This window comes from Podarcis raffonei, chromosome 8 (genome assembly GCF_027172205.1).
Source record: "Podarcis raffonei isolate rPodRaf1 chromosome 8, rPodRaf1.pri, whole genome shotgun sequence".
In the NCBI taxonomy this organism is placed as follows: domain Eukaryota; kingdom Metazoa; phylum Chordata; class Lepidosauria; order Squamata; family Lacertidae; genus Podarcis; species Podarcis raffonei.
The window spans coordinates 35,784,193-35,804,864 of record NC_070609.1 but is presented as its reverse complement, the minus strand read 5'-3'; the positions used below and the strand labels follow the sequence as shown (position 1 = coordinate 35,804,864).

General features: G+C 43.8%; 1 protein-coding gene across 3 annotated transcripts in view; it reads right to left on the bottom strand.

Annotated features, from left to right (window-relative positions):
* The window catches only part of CPNE2 (copine 2), an 82,534-nt gene that overhangs the window by 45,371 nt on the left and 16,491 nt on the right, over positions 1-20,672 (bottom strand). For 2 of the 3 annotated variants that reach the window (XM_053399215.1, XM_053399214.1), the window contains exon 2: positions 7,649-7,845. The exons of the other annotated variant lie outside the window; for it this stretch is intronic. In XM_053399215.1, coding sequence (XP_053255190.1) covers positions 7,649-7,816 — 168 coding nt within the window. In that variant the 5' untranslated portion in view covers positions 7,817-7,845. The remainder of the gene's footprint in view (positions 1-7,648; positions 7,846-20,672) is intronic. 3 annotated transcript variants of the gene reach the window in all.

Sequence of the window (20,672 nt, the reverse complement as noted above, 5' to 3'; positions counted from 1 at the left end):
TCTGATTCAACCATTGTTTTTATCCACATTGTTGTTTTTAATATTGTATATATTTTATATTTTGTATCACTAGTTGGGCAGAAAGGTGATTAATCACTGCTGCTGCAACTACAACAAGAATAATAAAAAATTGTTTCCACATGAAAAAAATTGTAGATTAAACTAATTTGTTCGCACACAATAAACTCTGATGATCAGGGCTTATATCAGCATTTGCCAACCTGTTCTGGACTGCAAGTGACTTCCCAGTTAAGGTATGTGGGGGGGGGGGGTTATGTTATGGCGCCGCAAAAGTGAAAATCACATAAATGCCCTCTCTACCATACTCTCTCAAAATATTCCTCTCCAAAAATCAAAAATACTGTACCAAAAATATACACAACTAGTGTTGAAGCTCTGGGGCTGACAGGAGGCTGCAGGATGGGCAGAAAAGTGTTGGCTGTGCTACCCCACATACCAGCTGTTGGCCAGGGAGGCTGAGCAGCCTAAACAAAGCCCCGCTTCACCTCCAGTCTCTTCTCTGCCCTCACTGAAGTCCTCTTTGGGTTCCGGGGAGGGTTTCCTTGCAAGCCACAAGGACTCTCCACCATTCTCCCTCCATTTCTGGGTATGAATTCAATGATTTACTTATTTCCTGGCGCTGCACATGTACACGGTCGCACACGTGTCGATCGCACACAAGTGGGGATGCTTCTATTTATTTATCAACTAGGCCCAGGGCCTTTTCAGTACTGGCCCCGAGTTGGTGGAAAGCTCTGTCGCAAGAGACTAGGGCCCTGCGGGACTTCACATCTTTCCACAGAGCCTGCAAGACAGAGCTGTTCCGTCTGGCCTTTGGTTTGGACTCAGTCTGACCTTATGTTTCCCTCCCCTTATGGTTTTGATCTATGGGCTACTTTTAAAATGAGGCGGCATTTTAAATTGCTTTTTAACCTGTATTTTAAATTGGGTTTTTTCCCCTATTATGTTTTTACTGTAATTTTACTGGTGTTAGCAGCCCTGAGCCCGGCTTTTTACCTGCGTTTTCATGGAGGATAAGGCTATCCACAACTTCTAGTCACAATGGCTATGTTCTACCTCCCTGGTTGGAGGCAGTATGCCTCTGAATACCAGCTGCTAGGAATCGCAGGAGGGGAGGTGCTCTTAAACTTGAATCCTGCTTGCCGGCTTCCCATAATGGGCATTTGGTTGGCCACAGTGGGAACAGGTGCTAGGCCAGATGAGCCATTGGTCTGATTCAGCAAGCTTTTTATGTTGTTGCTGCTCTCCTCCCTCGCCTTTCATCATCAGGGTTAAATTGTCACAACAATTTAAAATGCAACAATAAAAACATTACAATGCAAACTACAGTGGTACCTCGGGTTACATACGCTTCAGGTTACAGACGCTTCAGGTTACAGACTCCACTAACCCAGAAATAGTACCTCGGGTTAAGAACTTTGCTTCAGGATAAGAACAGAAATCACGCGGCGGTGGCAGCAGGAGGCCCCATTAGCTAAAGTGGTGCTTCAGGTTAAGAACAGACCTCTGGAACAAATTAAGTACGTAACCAGAGGTACCACTGCACAACCACAAGAACACAGTAACTCCTAAAATCTCTCTCAACTGGGAGGGCTTTGTTTTTGTTCTTATTTTTATTCTGTATTCTGTGTTTTTTTATATTGTAATTTTATGTTGTCAGCTGGCCTGAGATCTATGGAGGGCGGTATGCAAATGTAATAAATAAAATAATAAATGAACATACAAGTTTCAAATGGCCAGGGTGTTAAAAGGTGCAACTTCAGCAAAGCTGTATCATGAAGGTGAAGGGAAGGAATTCCACAATTCTGGGGCTGCCACAGAGTAGGCGCTCTCCTGCGCAAGCCTAAGCTTCATAATATGGCTTTCATTACTAGTATCCATTGATAGACTTCTTTACCATAAATTTTTCTCAATTTCCTTTTAGAGGTATCTAAATTACTGTCCGCCATCACTCCTTGTGTTTCGTTTAGGCACACCACCATTCCACCCTGCCAATGCGCATAGATGCCAGAGTCAAACAGGAAAAGGATATGAACAAAACCTGGGAACATTTGAAAGCTAGAAATAGGTACGCAACGTGTGTGTTGGGGGAGAGTCAAAAATGGTGAGCGGGGTAGGAGAGGGAAAAAGGGAAAGAAGCTCTGCTGAAATGTATTTTTAAAAATGGGAGAAATGTTTGGAAATGCACATCAACAATATGGTAATTTTGCTAAAAATACAAGGGGAGGTTGGAAGGGAAATGGAACAGCGAGTTACTGTGGACCAGCTGTCGGGGGTGTGAGGGGGGGAGAGAGCAGAAAAGGAATATTATCTTCTCAAAACAGCTTCCTACACGATCTTTTGGGAGGATGGCAATCAAATAATCAGCTACGTATTAGTAGTAATTACATAGCACAACCTTGAAACTCCGAATTGATTGTAGATTGTGGTTTCTCTCTGCACTGAATGATATGTTTCACTGTGGCACTGTATGCTGCAGCTTCACACTTTATTTTTTGTTTCATTTGTAAATTTATTTTATATTTTAGTTGCATTTATACCTACGTTTCTGCTAAATCACAACGGGCAGCTGTACTACTAACCCCATTTAACTGCAGGCTGTACAAATAAGTCCATTTGACTGTATGGCTGGGAATGATTCACCCATCTAAGATGTGATTTCTTAGCTTCGGTCTGATTCAAATCCAGGATCCCAGCTCATTTTCCATGGGACTCCCCCACCCTCCAACCCGGCTGAGATTGAAGGGAAACTGCAGATTTCAGCAGATCTTTTTAATCTTTTTCAAAATTGTCTAGTTAATTTGTACATACCAACACTGATTAACTAGAGGGAATTCATTGAACATCCTTTGCATAGCTACAGAGTTAATTGCTTCTTGTTCCAGTTTTTAGTCATTACCCACAAAAAGGCTGGCACTGCAGATCCAAATATGGCACAAAGTGCTCCAAAGAAGGTCAAGGAACAATGTTTGTTATATTCAGGGCCATGCATCTTGAGTAAATAAAAATGGTGGCTGACCACCATGGATGGAAGTGGCTGCTGAGACCATATAACACTGGTCCTGAAAGATCTACATTGGTTCTCAGTACATTTCCAAGCACAATACAAAGTGTTGGTGCTGACCTTTAAAGCCCTAAATGACCTCAGCCCATTATACCTGAAGGAGTGTCTCCAACCACATTGTTCAGCCCAGACACTGAGGTCCAGCGCCGAGGGCCTTCTGGCGATTCCCTCCCTGCGAAAAGTGAGGTTACAGGGAACCAGGCAGAGGGCCTTCTTGGTAGTGGCACCCGCCCTGTAGAATGCCCTCCCATCAGAGGTCAAGGAAGTAAACAACTATCTGACTTTTTGAAGACATCCGAAGGCAGCCCTGTTGAGGGAAGTTTTTAATGTTTGATGTTTCATTATATAAAAAGAAAAGGTAGCAAACTGCAAAAAACAAACAAACCCACAACTCATTTTTATCCACACACATTTGTGTGTCCTGCCCCATAAAAGGCTGCTTTACATACATCTGCAAATAAGTAATAAGAAATTGTTGCCTAACAACATTTTTACTGCCTTCTTTATAGATTCATAGAACCATCCACGGTATGGCATGCAAAGGAATGTGGAAAAGAGAGAGAGTGAAAAGTTATGATATTTTCCTTGCAGATCACAAACAAGTGGGACCTGCGACAGAGTTTTGCAATATATTCCCATCTCCTAACAGAAGTGTTTCTGCTCAGTGCACCTCAGAAACTCCATTCCACACCCCATCTCAGTTTTCTATTTTTGTTTTCCAGCTGACGCCCAGCTTTCCACTGCTACCGAGCACAGTCATCCCTATGGGGGCTTTGTAGCAGGTAGATGTTTTTTGTACTTTCAGAAACCTTGGGGGTCCCCATTCAGCAAGCCGTTACCTCCCTCTTGTTCCCTAGTGGGCCAGAATCTGCCCCCAAACCACTATTATCTGACCGATGAAAGGGGACTTTTCAAGCGACACTTAAAAATGCAGCCTCGATTTTGATTTCTTGGTGCCAGCAAGCCTTTCCCACTGGAGACTTTTACATTCAGGAGGGGTCAGTGTCTGTTCTTTGTTTCACATCTTTCTGGAGGCTGCCCAGGTTCTGGTGGGAAGGCTGAAAATATGCCCTCTCCCCCTTTTCCACACCCGCTGCCAGCTCAGACAATCCTCTGACCTCCCTTCAGAATCGAAGCAGCAAGCAACAGCCTGTGTGTCTCACAGACTGCCCATTGAAGACTCCTCTCTCTCACATTCCTCACCGCATGTTTTTCTGAAGCAACAGTCCAAAAATAGCCCAGGCGAAATAAAAACCACACATCTGAAAAGTTGGCATTACAGAGAGAGAGGGAGGGAGAGAAAGAAACCCATACACTTCAGTTCTGATGAAAACCCTGAACAGAGAAGGAGCTCGGAGCAACAGGACAGTGAAAAATGGCACTTCATAATACAAAAAGGAGGAAAGGGAATCTTTTTCATTCAGGAACATACTTCCTATTACACCCACCTTCACCACCCTGGTCCCCTCCAGATGTTTTGAACTACAACTCCCATCAGTCCCAGCCCTGAAACTGCCCATGTTTCTAAGAATGATTCGCCATCCCCGTTTCCTTAGCTCCAAAATCTGTTGCCCCAACACTTCTCTTACTCCCATCTGCTTTTCCCCCTGCCCTGCAGTCTGAGCCTCACAATACTGTTCATTGGAAGAACATAATAACACAGGAAGCTGCTTTATACCAAGTCAAATCATTGCTCCAGCCAACTCAGTATTGTCTACAGTGATTGGCAGGAATGGGTCTCCAGGATCTTTTTCCAGCCCACCTGGAGATGTTGCAGACTGAACCTGGAACCTTCTGCACCTAAAGTCTTCACCATGAATTTGTACCACGCTGTCCCCTGCAGCTGAAAATAAACATGGAACCACAAATATATTGTATTTGGCTCCCCCTTCAACTCCAGTCAATCCGCTTGGTTGCACCAAGCATGAACATAGCAAACTGACATCAGTTAAGGAGTTGCTACCCGCTCCTTCACCAGACAGGCACTGTATTTTCTGGTTCTTGGTAAATTCACTATCTCCCCCTTTTGCCTTCTCAAAATTTGCTCAGAGTTGCCATTCCTCAGAGTTCACTGCTTCATCATGCTGTGTAAAACACCATATATGCAAAGCACACAACACCCCTCCCCGACCCACCCCAAAATAAAATCCTGGGAACTGTAGTTTAGCCTTTCACAGAGCTACAATTCCCAGCATCCTTAGCAAACTACAGTTCCCATGACTCTCGGGGGGGGGCATGTACTCTAAATGTATGATGTGTACACAGCCAAAATAAGTTATGTCCCCTTCCATAGGAGTGGATCAATCTGGTTTTGCATGTATGTAAGTGCATACACACAAACATCACAGTGGATTTGCTTTTGTCCTACCACATGGTTTCATCCAAAGGGCAGATACCATTTTGGCAGAAGAAGTGATTGCAGAGTAAATGACTCCAGTGCAGACTACAAGGGGAAAGAGCAGAACCTTCTGGCAGCTTCTGACCATATAAACAAAGCTGTGTAAACAAGCTTCCAATTCCTTCCTTGAGCAGTTCTACAACACAGCTGCTTTCCTGTGTTCATCTGCCTCTCATCACCACAGAGTTGTTACCCTTCCTTCCCCACCCCCCCATATCATCCAAAGCAACAACGCCGTCCGCTTTGAGAAACCAGGGCTGATTCTTCCTTATGGGCAAAAAAATGTTATTCACAAAATAAACCCAAGAGCATGCAAATCCCAGCTGCTGGGCAGTACGACGTGTCTTCTCTCTGAATATATTAGCGCAGAAGAGAGGCACCATCTTTTAAGTCAGTGTGTGTGTGTGTGTGTGTGTCCGTACTCCATTTCACACAGCATGCGGTTTTCTTGTCAAAGAAAGCCAACAGTAGTATCTGTTTGGAGAGTGAACAACTGCTATAGAAAACCTTGCTTAACAGTGGGGCAGTTAGGTGGTTTTAGACTGTGGACTTAATGGGTTGTATCCAGGTAATACTCAGAGTAGGCTGATTGGAATGATTATTTCCCATGGGTCTGCTCTGAGGAGGACTGACACTGGTTAGAACCTAGTGGTTGTCCAGAGATGGAGATGGAGGCAGCAGGGTTCATATGCAGGTTTGTTGGCCAGCCTGCCCGCAGTCTTCTCCTTTTGGAGGAGCTTGTGGGAAGTTGGCACAAGTCAAGAAGAGGGTGGCGGACAATCTACTGCCGGTAAGCTGAACAGACAATAAGGAATCCCTGCAGAGTGATTGCTGACCGTTGCTCCTTGGGTTAACTGCTTGCTCTTTGGACTTCCTGATAAAGCTATAACAACGTTTTAAGAAGTCTATGAAAGGGAACAATTTGCCAGCAGATTTAATCAATACAGGCGTCTGCAAAGAGGAGATAACAGAAATGTATGACCAAAGCAAGCAGGAGGCCATTGAGGTTTCTGCCCAGAGAATAACTGATTCCTGGGCCGCAGATTCACAGACTTTCATAGAATCATAGAACTGTGGAGTTGGAAGGGACCCAAAGAGTCATCTAGACCAACCCCCTGCAATGCAGGAATCACGGCTAGAGAATCCCTGGCCATCCAACCTCTGCTTAAAAACCTCCAATGAAGGAGAGTCCACCACCTTCCACCACACCCAGGACTGCAAGGATCTACTATTTCCAGGGTGGGGGCATCACACAAAAAAGCCAATGGGTCAGCTTACAAATATTGGATTATAACTCGTAACGCTGCTTGAATGGTGGAGAGATGCAACGGTGCTGCACTCCCTCTGTTTCTTCCCCAACAAAGGGCGTCCTTCAGGGCATTCTAGGCAACCTCAGAGCAGGACCCAGACCTCAAGCCAGATTGTGATGGATAGAGAGAATCCGCATCCTCACAAATGGGCAGTTCAGAGAGTGGCGATATAACGTATTATCAAGTGATATGGGAAGTCACAGAAAAATAAGAATTGTAATATATCGTGTTCCTAAGATGTATCATGTGAAAACCTAAATTATTATTATTATTTAAATAGAGAATCCGTATCCTCCAAGCATGCCTGTAGCTGACCAGCCCTCACCCTTTTGAATTCTTACCAGGGATTAGGTTTGTAAATGCTTGAATGTGTGTCAAATCTGGTTCTCTATCTAAATGAACTTTAATATTCTTATCATTGCCAGGAGCATATTGCCTCTTGGCCCCTCTCCTCTCCAGCCTCCTTTTCTGCCGCTGATTCTGGACCTCTCTCTGCCACAGACTCTTCCTGCTAACTAAACCCTCTTGCCTCCTCAGCTTCTGACACCACCTCCTCCCAGTCTGCTCCCTCTTCTCTCTCCAACCACTCAGTGTCGTCCCACCACCAATCCCCTGGCTCTGAGCCTTCTTCCCTTGGGGGTTCCCATCACTCTTCTGCATCCAACCAGTCCATGACAAAATTCTTGTTAGCTGATCATCTGTCTCAGCCTCTCCAACACTGAATCCATTATACCACTCTGCCACAACCACCATTTTGTGTTATGCCATGCTCCTGTGGCAACCATTTTGTAACTTGCACCAACTGGCCAATAGAGGATGGCCATTCCTGACACAGGGCAACATTTTGGGCCTTACCTCTGTCCACTTGCCGTTGACTTCCATAAATAAGACACAGAAGGGGTCAGATTTAGAGGTGACATCTCTGTCCAGAAGATTTTGGCCACACACAGACAGTTCGACTTTGCAAACGCAGTACTGGGGCCCCACTGGCACGGAAGGGCTGGAGCTGGTTGTGTACGCCATCAGCTCAGGCAGCAACAATTCCCGACAATCTGCAAGGGTAGAAAGGTTTATTAGTACAAGGGGAGGGATGAAACTCCTAAATTCCCCATAAAAAGGCATTTGCTACAAGGAGAGGAGCCTTGCTGGTGCTTTGACCACCCATGTAACATAGTGGCCAAACACGTGAGCTAAGCTGTAAAGAAGCTGGTAAAATGTGGTCTTGACTATGCTATCACTCAGTGGATTTGTAACTGGCTGACTGACTGAACCCAAAGGGTGCTCATCAATGGTTCCTCTTCATCCTGGAGAAGAGTGACTAGTGGGGTGCCACAGGGTTCTGTCTTGGGCCCGGTCTTATTCAACATCTTTATCAACGACTTGGCTGATGGACTCAAGGGCATCCTGATCAAATTTGCAGATGACACCAAACTGGGAGGGGTGGCTAACACCCCAGAGGACAGGATCACACTTCAAAACGACCTTGACAGATTAGAGAACTGGGCCAAAACAAACAAGATTAATTTTAACAGGGAGAAAGGTAAAGTATTGCACTTGGGCAAAAAAAATGAGAGGCACAAATACAAGATGGGTGACACCTGGCTTGAGAGCAGTACATGTGAAAAGGATCTAGGAGTCTTGGTTGACCACAAACTTGACATGAGCCAACAGTGTGACATGGCAGCTAAAAAAGCCAATGCAATTCTGGGCTGTATCAATAGGAGTATAGCATCTAGATCAAGGGAAGTAATAGTGCCACTGTATTCTGCTCTGGTCAGACCTCACCTGGAGTACTGTGTCCAGTTCTGGGCACCACAGTTCAAGAAGGACACTGATAAACTGGAACGTGTCCAGAGGAGGGCAACCAAAATGGTCAAAGGCCTGGAAACGATGCCTTATGAGGAACGGCTAAGGGAGCTGGGCATGTTTAGCCTGGAGAAGAGGAGGTTAAGGGGTGATATGATAGCCATGTTCAAATATATAAAAGGATGTCACATAGAGGAGGGAGAAAGGTTGTTTTCTGCTGCTCCAGAGAAGTGGACACGGAGCAATGGTTCCAAACTACAGGAAAGAAGATTCCACCTAAACATTAGGAAGAACTTCCTGACAGTAAGTACTGTTCGACAGTGGAATTTGCTGCCAAGGAGTGTGATGGAGTCTCCTTCTTTGGAGGTCTTTAAGCAGAGGCTTGACAACCATATGTCAGGAGTGCTCTGATGGTGTTTCCTGCTTGGCAGGGGGTTGGACTCGATGGCCCTTGTGGTCTCTTCCAACTCTATGATTCTATGATTCAAATGTCATATCAATCCTGTGTACTCACTCCCTTGCAGATTCCCTCTTCTCAGCTTCAGCTGGCCTGCCCATTGCTTTTAGTTTTAACTTTGTTGTGTTTATGGTTAAGACTGCAACTTGTTACAACTTTATTCTTCCATCAAACTAAGAGAGGTAGTTTTGGGTCTTTGCTTTATTTTCCTTACCGCTGAAAGCTCGAATTAATATCGCTTATGCTTAGCATTTTCATTGTGTCCCCAATTTGGGTCATTGTGAGAATGATACTGAAGTTTTGTTTTTTCTATAATTTCAGAAATTCAACATAAAGTATAATAAAATATAAAACAAAATGAGGTGATGTGTCAAGATGCACACTGATGGAACTCAATTCCAAGTGAAGACCATAAGTCCCTTCAAACAAACATTTAAGACAGGTTTGCTCCAAATTGGTTTCCCTTGGCAAGTATATTTCACTGTTGTTCAATGATCTAGCGATGAGTTATTTCATTCAGTACAATGATACAGTGCCAAGTTGGATGTTGCTATTTATTGCTAATACGTTTTGCTGCTATTTCACTGCTTTTCGTATTGCTCTTAATTCACACATTGCTCTTAATCCCCTATTTCACTGCTTCTCTTATTGCTTCTCTATTATTTTGAATATTTTTATTGGCTTGCTCTATTGCGATTTTTCTGTCTGCGTGATGGAATCTATATGACAGATGCAGAGTCTTCCAGGGGCCACGCGCCATTGGCAGGCGAGGTGACAGAAACAGTGGCTGTGGCCAGAGGCAAAAGTAGCCAGAACGATGGGTGTGACTCTCACAGTGACACAGGAGGACAAATGTGGCCCTCTAAGAATCTCTATCTGGCTCTCAGAACCTTCCCCAAGGCACCCCATCACTGGCTCCACACCTTCCTTGAGTGCTTTGTTCTAACTGGAACATGCCACTGAACTATAATAATGCCTCTAGTACACACACACACACACACACACACACACACACACACACACACACCAGGCTACGTGACCCTTTGGGTTCCTTCCAACTATACAATTCTATAATGCAGTGGAGATAAATGTGTGTAGATACAATTGGCTTTTGCAATGCAGCCAGCTGTACAAAGGTTATGTCCCATCCTTGGCTCCTTCTTGTGCCCAGAAGGTTCCTAATCCCTGGACTGAACAAACTTCCCTGCCCTGGCTGTGCAGCTATCTGGACAGACAAGTGACCAACCCCAACTAACACGCTGCTTTCAACATCTCCATCTCTGAAACAAGGGCCATCTGGGTGAACATCCTTGGAACTGCCACTCCCTCCAGCTCAAAACCTTCAGCATCCTCTGCCCAGTTCGGTGGACCGCATCTGCTTCCCTATGGGAGAGCATTAAAACCTGATTCACAGCCCCCTCTTTTTTAATTCACAAAAGGCATGACTGCCCACGGATGACGGCTTTGCTGTCTCTTCCTGTGGGCAGCTGCTGACAGCTGTGCTCTTCATCCTGTTCAGGGTCAGCCATCTCTCCAAGCTCCCCCGGCCCCAGGCCCTATCAGCTGCATCTCAATTTCTCCGCCAACAGAGATATCACATCTTCCTGACAGTTTCAAGTCCTGGGCAGAAGGTGGCAGGCCAGCCATGTCCGTAAGAGAGGCAGAACAACATCAGCCAGGTTAGGAGGGAGGGCTCAATCTGCAGAAAGACAGCTTGTTGTACAGCCACTGCTCCTGAATACAGAGGCAGAGCAGCTGGCTGGGAAGAGCTCTGCACATGCTCAGGGGGGCCCTCTACTCCAAGTTGCTTGCAGATGCAGAGAGAATCAACGACACCAGCTACAGAAACAGAATCTCTCTAAGGAGTCTTCCCCCCCCAAAAAAAGCCCTGCTGTTTGGAGCAGATGGAAGCTGTTAGTCCAAAACATCTGGAGGGAACCATGTATTAGGGTGTGTTAAACTTCAGAGTCTTTATTTCACAAACTTACAGCTGCTTGCAGAGATCCTGGCTCTCATATAATAATAATATAATAATTTATTATTTATACCCCGCCCATCTAGCTGGGCTTCCCCAGCCACTCTGGGTGGCTTCCAACAAAATATTAAAATACAGTAATGCATCAAACATTAAAAGCTTCCCTAAATAGGGCTGCCTTCAGATGTCTTCTAAAAGTCTGGTAGTTGTTTTTCTCTTTGACATCTGGTGGGAAGGCATTCCACAGGGTGGGTGCCGCTACCGAGAAGGCCCTCTGCCTGGTTCCCTGTAACTTGGCTTCTCACAGTGAGGGAACCACCAGAAGGCCCTCGAAGCTGGACCTCAGTGTCTGGGCAGAATGATGGGGGTGGAGACGCTCCTTCAGATATACATGCATACAGTCCTATGCAGTTCCTATTTCCCGCAGTCTCCATTTTGCCCTGATTTTAAACTTTGAAGTGAAAAGTTGGGAGGGAAAATAAAATATAATAATAATAATAATAATAATAATAATAATTCCCTGCCCATCTAGCTAGGTTTCCCCAGCCACTCTGGGCAGCTTACAGCATATCTAAAAACATAATAAAAACATCAAGCATTAAGGAGGGCTACCTCCAGATGTCTTCTAAAAGTTGTGTAATTCTTAATCCCCTTGACACCTGAAGGGAGGGTGTGTGGAACACCCTCCCTTCAGGTGTCAAGGAAATAAACATCTGACTTTTAGAAGACATCTGAAGTTTAGGGAAGTTTTTAATGACTGATGTTTTAATGTATTTTTAATATTTTGTTGGAAGCCACCCAGAGTGGCTGAGAAAACCTAGGCAGATGGGCGGGGTATAAATATTATTATTATTATTATTATTATTATTATTATTATTATTACTACTACTACTACTACTACTATTAAGAGTGTGTGGGTGCGCAAGCACATATCAGGTGGTAGATGCATCCTGACTTTACTGAACATGCATCAAGGCCCGTGTACACAGATGAAAACTCTCGCTGCACACAAACATGTACCCCCTCCCAAATAAACTTTCTCTTTGAGTTGCAGCTGCAAATACAATCAGCTGCACCAACCAACCCAAGCATTTCACTAAATATTCTTTATTATTATTGGGGAAGGGGGAAATAGTGATTCATTTGCTAACATGCCCTGCTTTGGAAGCCAGTGCAAAACAGGGGCTTTTAGAGCAAATTACTTTTCAGGTAGCTTTGTTACTCCATTCGCTGCAGCAAAAACAACTAGAGTCTTTTGAATTTCTCTGAAGGACAGGCGGGAGAAATCTTGCAGCCCCTCGTGGGTCATGCTCAGGCATTAATTGTAGTTGTTTAAATAAGGGTCAGGCTGTTAAAAAAATCTTTGTTGGTTTAGTTATAGATTAAGGGGTAGTCAATTACACTGAAATGAAACTGCGTGTTAAGAAAAACAATACAGGTAGTTCTGAAAGACAAAAAAAAGACATACAGTGGTACCTTGGGTTAAGAACTTAATTCATTCTGGAGGTCCATTCTTAACCCGAAACTGTTCTTAACCTGAGGTACCACTTTAGCTAATGTAGCTTCCCATTGCTGCTGCACAATTTCTGTTCTTATCCTGAAGCAAAGTTCTTAACCTGAGGAACTATTTCTGGGTTAGCGGAGTCTGTAACCTGAAGCATCTGTAACCCGAGGTAGCACTGTACTTCATTTTTGTAGGAAAGCATCCATACCTCATGTTCATCCCCGTCATGAAACCGAACCACTATTTCAAAAGGGTTTTGGGCAAACTAGGAGGAGTAAGTGAAAATCTATGATCCAAATCTTGCCCTAGCCACAGATTCCTTTCCAGGAGGTCTAAGAACAGTCAGCTTTATTCCCAACTGCAACATGGAGTTAATACTACCCTGCCTTGCAGAACTGTCATAAAGATTAATAGCACAATCATATGCATGTTTGCTCTGAAGTGTGTCTTACTGCACAGAGTGGAGCTTATGCTTCAGTAAGTATTTAGGACTGTAGTTTAAGATCATGTGTGTTAAGTACTTTGAAACTGAGTACATAAACACTAATATACATGAGATGGGTACTATCTCTGTTGTCTTTTCAGCACCTATTCAATACCTTCCTTTTTCAACAAACCTTTTGAGGGGAGATTTTTTTATCCTCACTTGTATCTGTATTGGATTTGAAATTGTTTTTATATCTGAAATTGTTGTAATTGTTTTTATATATGATTTTTAATATCTGAAATTGTTTTATTTATTTTTGTTAAACTCCTTTGAGATGTTTCACAGGAAGCAATTCATATTATATAAAAATAATAAAACGCTAGAAATTAAATGGTGATGATGACACTAATTAAATAAACACCATTATCTATTCACCCAGTGCTGCATTATCCTCCGATATTATTTTATAAACGTGCACATTTGTAAGTTTTTATATTTCCTGTTACGTGACGGTTTCCAGTTACGTTTACGATTACATTTTAACTTTGGGTGTTTATATTTTAATGTTTTAGTGGGATTGCTCTGTGGTATTTTTTGATGGCGGATGTTGTATTTTAATGCCTGTGTTTTGGTAGGCAGATTCTTCGTCTTAGCTGCTTGCATGAATTGGGTGTTTCCACATTAGTATAACTACAGCTCTGTTAGAGTAATGGACATCATTTTAATGATGCTATGGTTTCTATACTAGTAAACAAGCATTAAGCAGAAAACCACCCAGGAGGCTCAGAGCTATGCAGAACACTTAGGCTAAATGTGAGTGCCCAAGTAGGAGAGAGGGAGAGGTTGGAGGGAGGGGAATGGAAATCTATCACAACATAGGCCTCAGGCCCTATTATACCAATACCCAAGGCTTAATATCTTGAGCCTTAAGCTGTGCACATGCTATACCTTTAAAGCACATTCTTTCCCTCAAAGAATTCTGGGCACTGTAGTTTGTGAAGGGTTGTTGTGAATTGTAACTCTGTGAGGAGTAAACTATAGCAAACTTCCTTTTAAAAGACATCTGAAGGCAGCCCTGTTTAGGGAAGTTTTTAATGTTTGATGCTGTATTGTGTTTTTAATACTCGGTTGGAAGCTGCCCAGAGTGGCTGGGGAAACCCAGCTAGATGGGCGGGGTATAAATAATAAATAATAATTATTATTATTATTATTATTATTATTATTATTATTATTATTATGCCTGTAATTCTTTGAGGGAAAGAAGTTACTTCAAATGTGCTTTAAAGGTGTATACAGTGGTACCTCGGGTTAAGAACTTAATTTGTTCTGAAGGTCTGTTCTTAACCTGAAACTGTTCTTAACCTGAGGTACCACTTTAGCTAATGGGGCCTCCAGCTGCCACTGCGCGATTTCTGTTCTCATCCTGAAGCAAAGTTCTTAACCCGAGGTACAATTTTTTGGGTCAGCGGAGTCTGTAACCTGAAGCATCTGTAACCTGAGGTACCACTGTATATAAGCAGACATGATGGTTATTTCATGTTAACTAATGTTTATTTGTTGCACTGCATACATGTTTTGAATTGTTATAATGCAAAATCAGTGGGGTGTGCATGTGAAGAATGCACTTAAAGATCTAGGGCATAGGCAGCCTTAGAGTCCAGCCTCATGTTTTTCCATGCTGCAAGGTGTTTTGGTTTGTAAAGAGTGTGACTTGGAGCAAACAAAAACTAGCTATATAGGGAAGTCTACAGGAAGGGGGAAAGTCCTGAGGTCATAGACTTCAGGGTTATTAATCATCCACTTCCCTCCAATTTAGATAAACCTTCAGAACTCTGTTTTTACAGGCCTGTTAAAAAACCTTTAAAAAAGAGAGAGAGAATAAGTCCAGACGAGAATGAAGTGTTTCCACCTACCATTATTATTTTTTTAAATATACTTTTCACGCAACCAAAGCCTTAAAATAAGCAGGCTTGTTCTATTTATATCATTTTTCCACACCAAAACCAAATTCACAACGGCTGTGTTGGCACCAGCCTTAGCTCTGAAGGGATAGACTAGGAGGGAAGAAAATGCAGGTTAGGTTCAAAGGCCCATCCACTGGGGAAGAAAGAAACTGAAGTAAATTAAACCTGTGTAAAGTTACGCCAGATCCAAACTCTGCTCAGGAGTGGGGCCACTGCTGGCTGAGATGGCCTAAGCCTGGCAGAGGGAAAACAACAACAACAACAACAATTTATTATTTATATCCTGCCCATCTGGCTGCGTTTCCCCAGCCACTCTGGGCGGCTTTCAACAGAATATTAAAATACAATAATCTATTAAACATTAAAAGCTTCCCTAAACAGGGCTGCCTTCAGATGTCTTCTAAAAGTCTGGTAGTTGTTTTTCTTTTTGACATCTGGTGGGAGGGCGTTCCACAGGGCGGGTGCCACTACCGAGAAGGCCCTCTGCCTGGTTCCCTGTAGCTTTGCTTCTCGCAATGAGGGAACCACCAGAAGGCGCTCGGCGCTGGACCTCAGCGTCCGGGCAGAACGATGGGGGTGGAGACGCTCCCTCATGTAAACTGGACCGAGGCAGTTTAGGGATTTAAAGGTCAGCACCAACAAGCCCTTAAAATAGTGTTTAAGTTAGAATCATAGCACTGTAGAGTTGCCAGGAACCCCAACCCTGCTGCTGTGCAGAAATCACAGCTGAATAATGCTATTGGCACACCTCCACATTCTGAGCATTTCTGTAAAAACAGATACTGACATCTTGGCATTTTAAAATCAAGCAAAGCACACAAGCTAGGATAAACCTTCAGGCCCTATGCTCTTGCATCAGGCATCGGTCCTGCAAGATGTACACCTGAAACACGACCCCACCCCTTGCTCTTGGAAGCCTTATAAGAAGCTGCTGCAGGAAAGGGACTGTGAGCAACATCTTGGGAGGGGTGTTCCTAGGGCCATGGTCAAACCGTGAAGCTCCCTTGTTATTTTTGCTTGAGGATGCTGCATGTTATTTATGTAATCTTGTTACATTTACAGCATTGAGATCTGTTTTTTGTGTACTATTAGATTTGCTATTAATTTGCAAATCTTATTATGAAACAGTTACTATGTTATTGTCCTGCTGTTTTTGTGAAACTGATGCTATGTTGTTTTGCTGTGTTATTATGAAATTGCTTTCGTTTGCAATGTACTCCTGTTCTTTTGCTTTAAGCTGCTTGGAGCACAAATTTCTTTTCTGGAAAAGCGGCGTACAAATAAAATGAATGAATGGCTCAACCTGTACCTGCAGGATCAAGTACAGACTGCAGACATTTAGACACTGGCTGCAGAGGAGGCACATCCATAGCAGTTCACCCTTACACCAGGAGGGCGATAAGGTAGGCATGTTTCACTCCACAACAGCTCCATGAGTACAGCAGGAAACTAGCAAATCAGCCTGAACACTGATTGCTCCCAAGCTAGGAGGCCAGCTCCAAATATGGCTGAAATGGAATGTCCACTGGACTGGCCCAAAGTCATTTTTTCCAGTATGCAGGACGCAGATTCCTAGATCCCTTTCTCTTTTTTCATCTACACTGTTCCATGCTATGCTTGTTACTTTTCCACTGGAATTCTGCACATTTCAGCAAGGTCTCCAGTGCCCACCAGACCCATGGGTTTTGCACCAATACCCACACTCGCTCCTGCATCCATCTGCATTGGGTTTGCTCAGGGGGCACCCAGATTTCCAGGAGCAAGCCACAGGAAGCTTCTGCGCTGCTCCTTCATCATCTTTTTTTAACAACAAGGCAGAGTGTTTTCCCCATTCACAGCTTGACGGGTTCTCCAACTTGCACCTGGTTTTAATGACAGACTTGCAGCTTGCTGGTTTGCCCCTTGCCATTAGTCACGCACATGGCCCCAACCACCCCGCTGCTCTGATGGGAGAAAGATGAGCTCATTTTGTTACTTTATTTAATGTCCTTTCTCTGTAGGCACAGTGAGCCAAACTCTGAGGTGCACAAGGCCACTAAGGCTTTAAGCCTTGCAGCATTCTCCAGGGCCAGGCATGGCAAGCCATGAAGTTTCAAAAGCAGTTTGGGCTCTGTTGTTTGTGGACGGGGGGCAGAGGGAGAAAGAGAGGTCAGTTTTCAATGTCTGATGTTTTATTGTGGTTTTAATATTCTGTTGGGAGCCCCCCAGACTGGCTGGGGCAACCCAGTCAGAGGGGTGGCATATATATAAGAAAATAATAATGATAATAATAAGCCTCCCTGGGCCATGCTAGCATGAGACCATTTTGCACAAGGAACAAAAACAGCCCCCTCCACAGGCAGCCCAGTGCTGCTATTTTTTTACTTCATTTGTGTTATTTTTGAGTACTATGGAGAAATGCGACCAACCCCATCTGGAGCATATTCTCTGCAGCAACTGATTCAGTGACGCTTCACATGAAGGCCGGCTGTGGAAGTCTTGCTGGGTGCCTGCGAGTCCTCCAGGCACACTTAAAAATAGCTCTCTGGATGTACGCAGGGAAAACAGGAAGTGCAAAGTCAGACCATCTTCTCCATCCAACCCAGCAGTGCCTTCACCAGAAATGGGTGGGCCACATGTGTCCCTTGGGAAGTTTCTGGGGGCCACATGCTAGAGATGGGAAGGGCCAGAAGCAAAAATGCAGGGAGCAAAGTATAAATATTTTACCTTTGTACAGTAGGCTAATTTCAACACACACACACCCCTCTATCCTAGTGGGGTTAGTCTGTCAGACTAGGACCTGGAAGAGGCCAGGGTTCAAATCCCCACTAAGCCATGAAGCTCATTGGGTGAACTTGGGCCAGTCACTGTCTCTCAGCCTAACCTATTTTACAGGGTTGTTGTGAGGATAAAATGAGAGAGCAGAGGAACCATGTACGTCACCTTGATCTCCGTGGAGGACAAAAAGGTGGCATATACAGTAAATGCAATAAATAAATAACAGCATGTTCAGAGTCTGAGGACACAATACAGCCAATAAAAACCTTCAAAGATGGTACAGAGCAGGGTTGGTGAGAGGGTCATGAGCTGGGTGGAGGCAGGGCAGGGGGTGTGGGTCAGGGTGGGTCTTCAGGACTGGATAGAAAAGGCCAGGAAAGCCACACACAGCCCCCCAGGCCTAAGGTTTCACACCTCAGATCCACACACTGCCTGGCAGAGGCTCTCCAGAGTCTCAAGATCCTGATCTATTCCTGCCATTCCCAAATGGGGCAGTATCACCCACAGCAGAGGGGATTACTTAGGGGGTGCTAAGAGGAAGGCAGGCACTGAAAGTGGTGAGTTAAGACTGCTGCTAAGTGGCTTCAAGCCAGTAATTTGGAGACTGGCATCACTTCTTCAAGCCCAAACATTGCATGAAGCATTTACTTGAACAGTGAAGTGTATTCACTACACATGGCATCTAAGGTTCTTGCTAAATGACTAGCAGACTTTGAAAAGCCAGCATCACTGGATCAAGTTTATCAGTTTTGTTGGACGGATTGAATGAAATAATGTTAATTGGATTTTGAATAAATATTGTGAAATTAATTTTTGCTTCTTTTGAATTTTATTGTGCCGTTATCTTCCTTAGTGGGTGGCGCAAACCACTAGTGTGAATAATGTTTTTTATAGGAAGGGGGATGAGTTTGTGGAATCAAGAAGGCAGGGGTGTGAAAAAGTTTGGGAACCACTTTTCTATCCTGCCAATTGATAGTGGGACTTTCTGCATACAAACACCTGCTCTCCTACTGGACTACCATCCCTCCTTATGAGTTACTTGTAGAATCAGGGAAGAAAGGACCTTGCCTGGGATATCAGCTCCACCCAAGGCATGATGGAGAACAGCAACAACCAGGAAAAGATAGACAAAGCATTTTACAAGGACAGGAAGAAACACCACAGACAGAATAACTGCCACACACAGGAAGAACAAGGATATAGTCTGAGTGCCTCACTTGTAATTCTATAAATCATTTAATGTGTCAACACAAATAGAAGTTATTAATATTGCAGTTGTTGTATAAGGGATTATTATTTTGACCGGAATGTAATTGAAATTAGTAAGATTTTGGAATGCAGAAATAAAAAAACTATCAAATCTAGCAAGCGGGTGGCCATGTAAATCATATAATTCGGTATTTGAATGATTGCTATTAGCAATTGTATTATAATTTGGTATTGTTATAATGAGGCTATTATTGGATTGTAATTGAAAATTAATAAAAATTATTGTAAAAAAGTAAGGACCTTGCCAATTTTGGTACTTTCCAAGCTGACATTCAGTACACATATCTGCAACAATTCGCTATTAAAATTATTTTAATGAAAAGTCTTCTGTATTTTATTGATTTTTTTTGTATGCTGTGTTGGCTAATGAAAACATTTTTGTAAGTAGTTGTTCCTAATAAAATGTTAGTTTCACCAATAAATTAATTCTTATGTACACTTTCCCCCTAACATAATGCATTTTGGTTATAGAAGTGCATTGCAAATTTAGATAAGCACAAATTACAAAGGATGACAGTGTCCTCATAGAATTGTAGGAAACCAGCAAGTAGGATTCAAACACTAGAGCACTCTACCACAGAATCAGAATAGCAGAATCACAAAACCGTAGAGTTGGAAGGGACTACGAGGATCATTTAGTCCTAACCCCTGCAGTGCAGGAATTTTTCACCAATTGTAGGGCTCAAGCCCACGACTCTGAGTCTCACCCGCTACTGACTGAGCTATCCCAGCTTACTTAGCTTTCCAAAGCAACCCCGGCTTTATTGTTTTGGAAAACACACCTTTGCTAAATTCATCTTTAAATGGATATTAAATTGAATTTCTCCCTCATCCATAGTCCAGGCCAACAATATTCACCCTACCCAGCAGCACCTGCCAGGTGTGGGGCCAACACCAAACATGTCCCAGTTTTAAGGGCCTACAATCCTAACACAAAGGTGGCTTACTCATAGACTGCAGCTCCTATCAGCCTCAATGAGTATGGCCAATGGTCAGGGATGATGGGAGTTGTAGTCCAAAAACACATGGATGGATGCATGTTCCCCACTCTAGGTTTACAGCACAACTACGTACAGAACCCTGCGAGGGACAAAAAGGACTGAAGTTGTCAGGTGGCAAAGCATCCTGCTACCCTTCATATATTTTGGCTACAAAACTCCCACCAGCCTCAGCTTTGCCAGCTGGGAATGATGGGAGTTGCAGTCTAAAAGATCTGGAGGCACCTGGATAGGGAAGGTCTACTCTGGAGGAACCAATGGTTAGACTCCATGTGAAGAAGCTTCATATACATGAGAGGAGTTAAGTTCCTACCAGTAGAGATTCTCTAGCAAGAATGAATTGATTTCAGTCACTGACTAGAGTGGATTCTCTACTACAGTGGTACCTTGCTTTACAACCATAATCCATTCCGGAGGTCCGGCTGTAAACCAAAACAGGTTTTAACCCAAGGCGTGCTTTCACCAATGGGGCCTCCCCCCAAAAATGGGTTGTAATCCAAAAAAAGGGACATGCAGTTCCAGGTTTGACGTGGTTGTAATCCAAAATGGTTGTAATCCAAAGCGGTTGCAAACCAAGGTACCACTGTATCTTCCAGCAAAGATTTGCCATGTACAATGACATCAAGCAGGACTTTAGCCAGGGCTGTCTTACCCATAGGCACCAGGGGTGCGGGACACCCGGGCGTTGGGCTCTCAGGGGCACCAGGCCAAGAGTCCGGGAC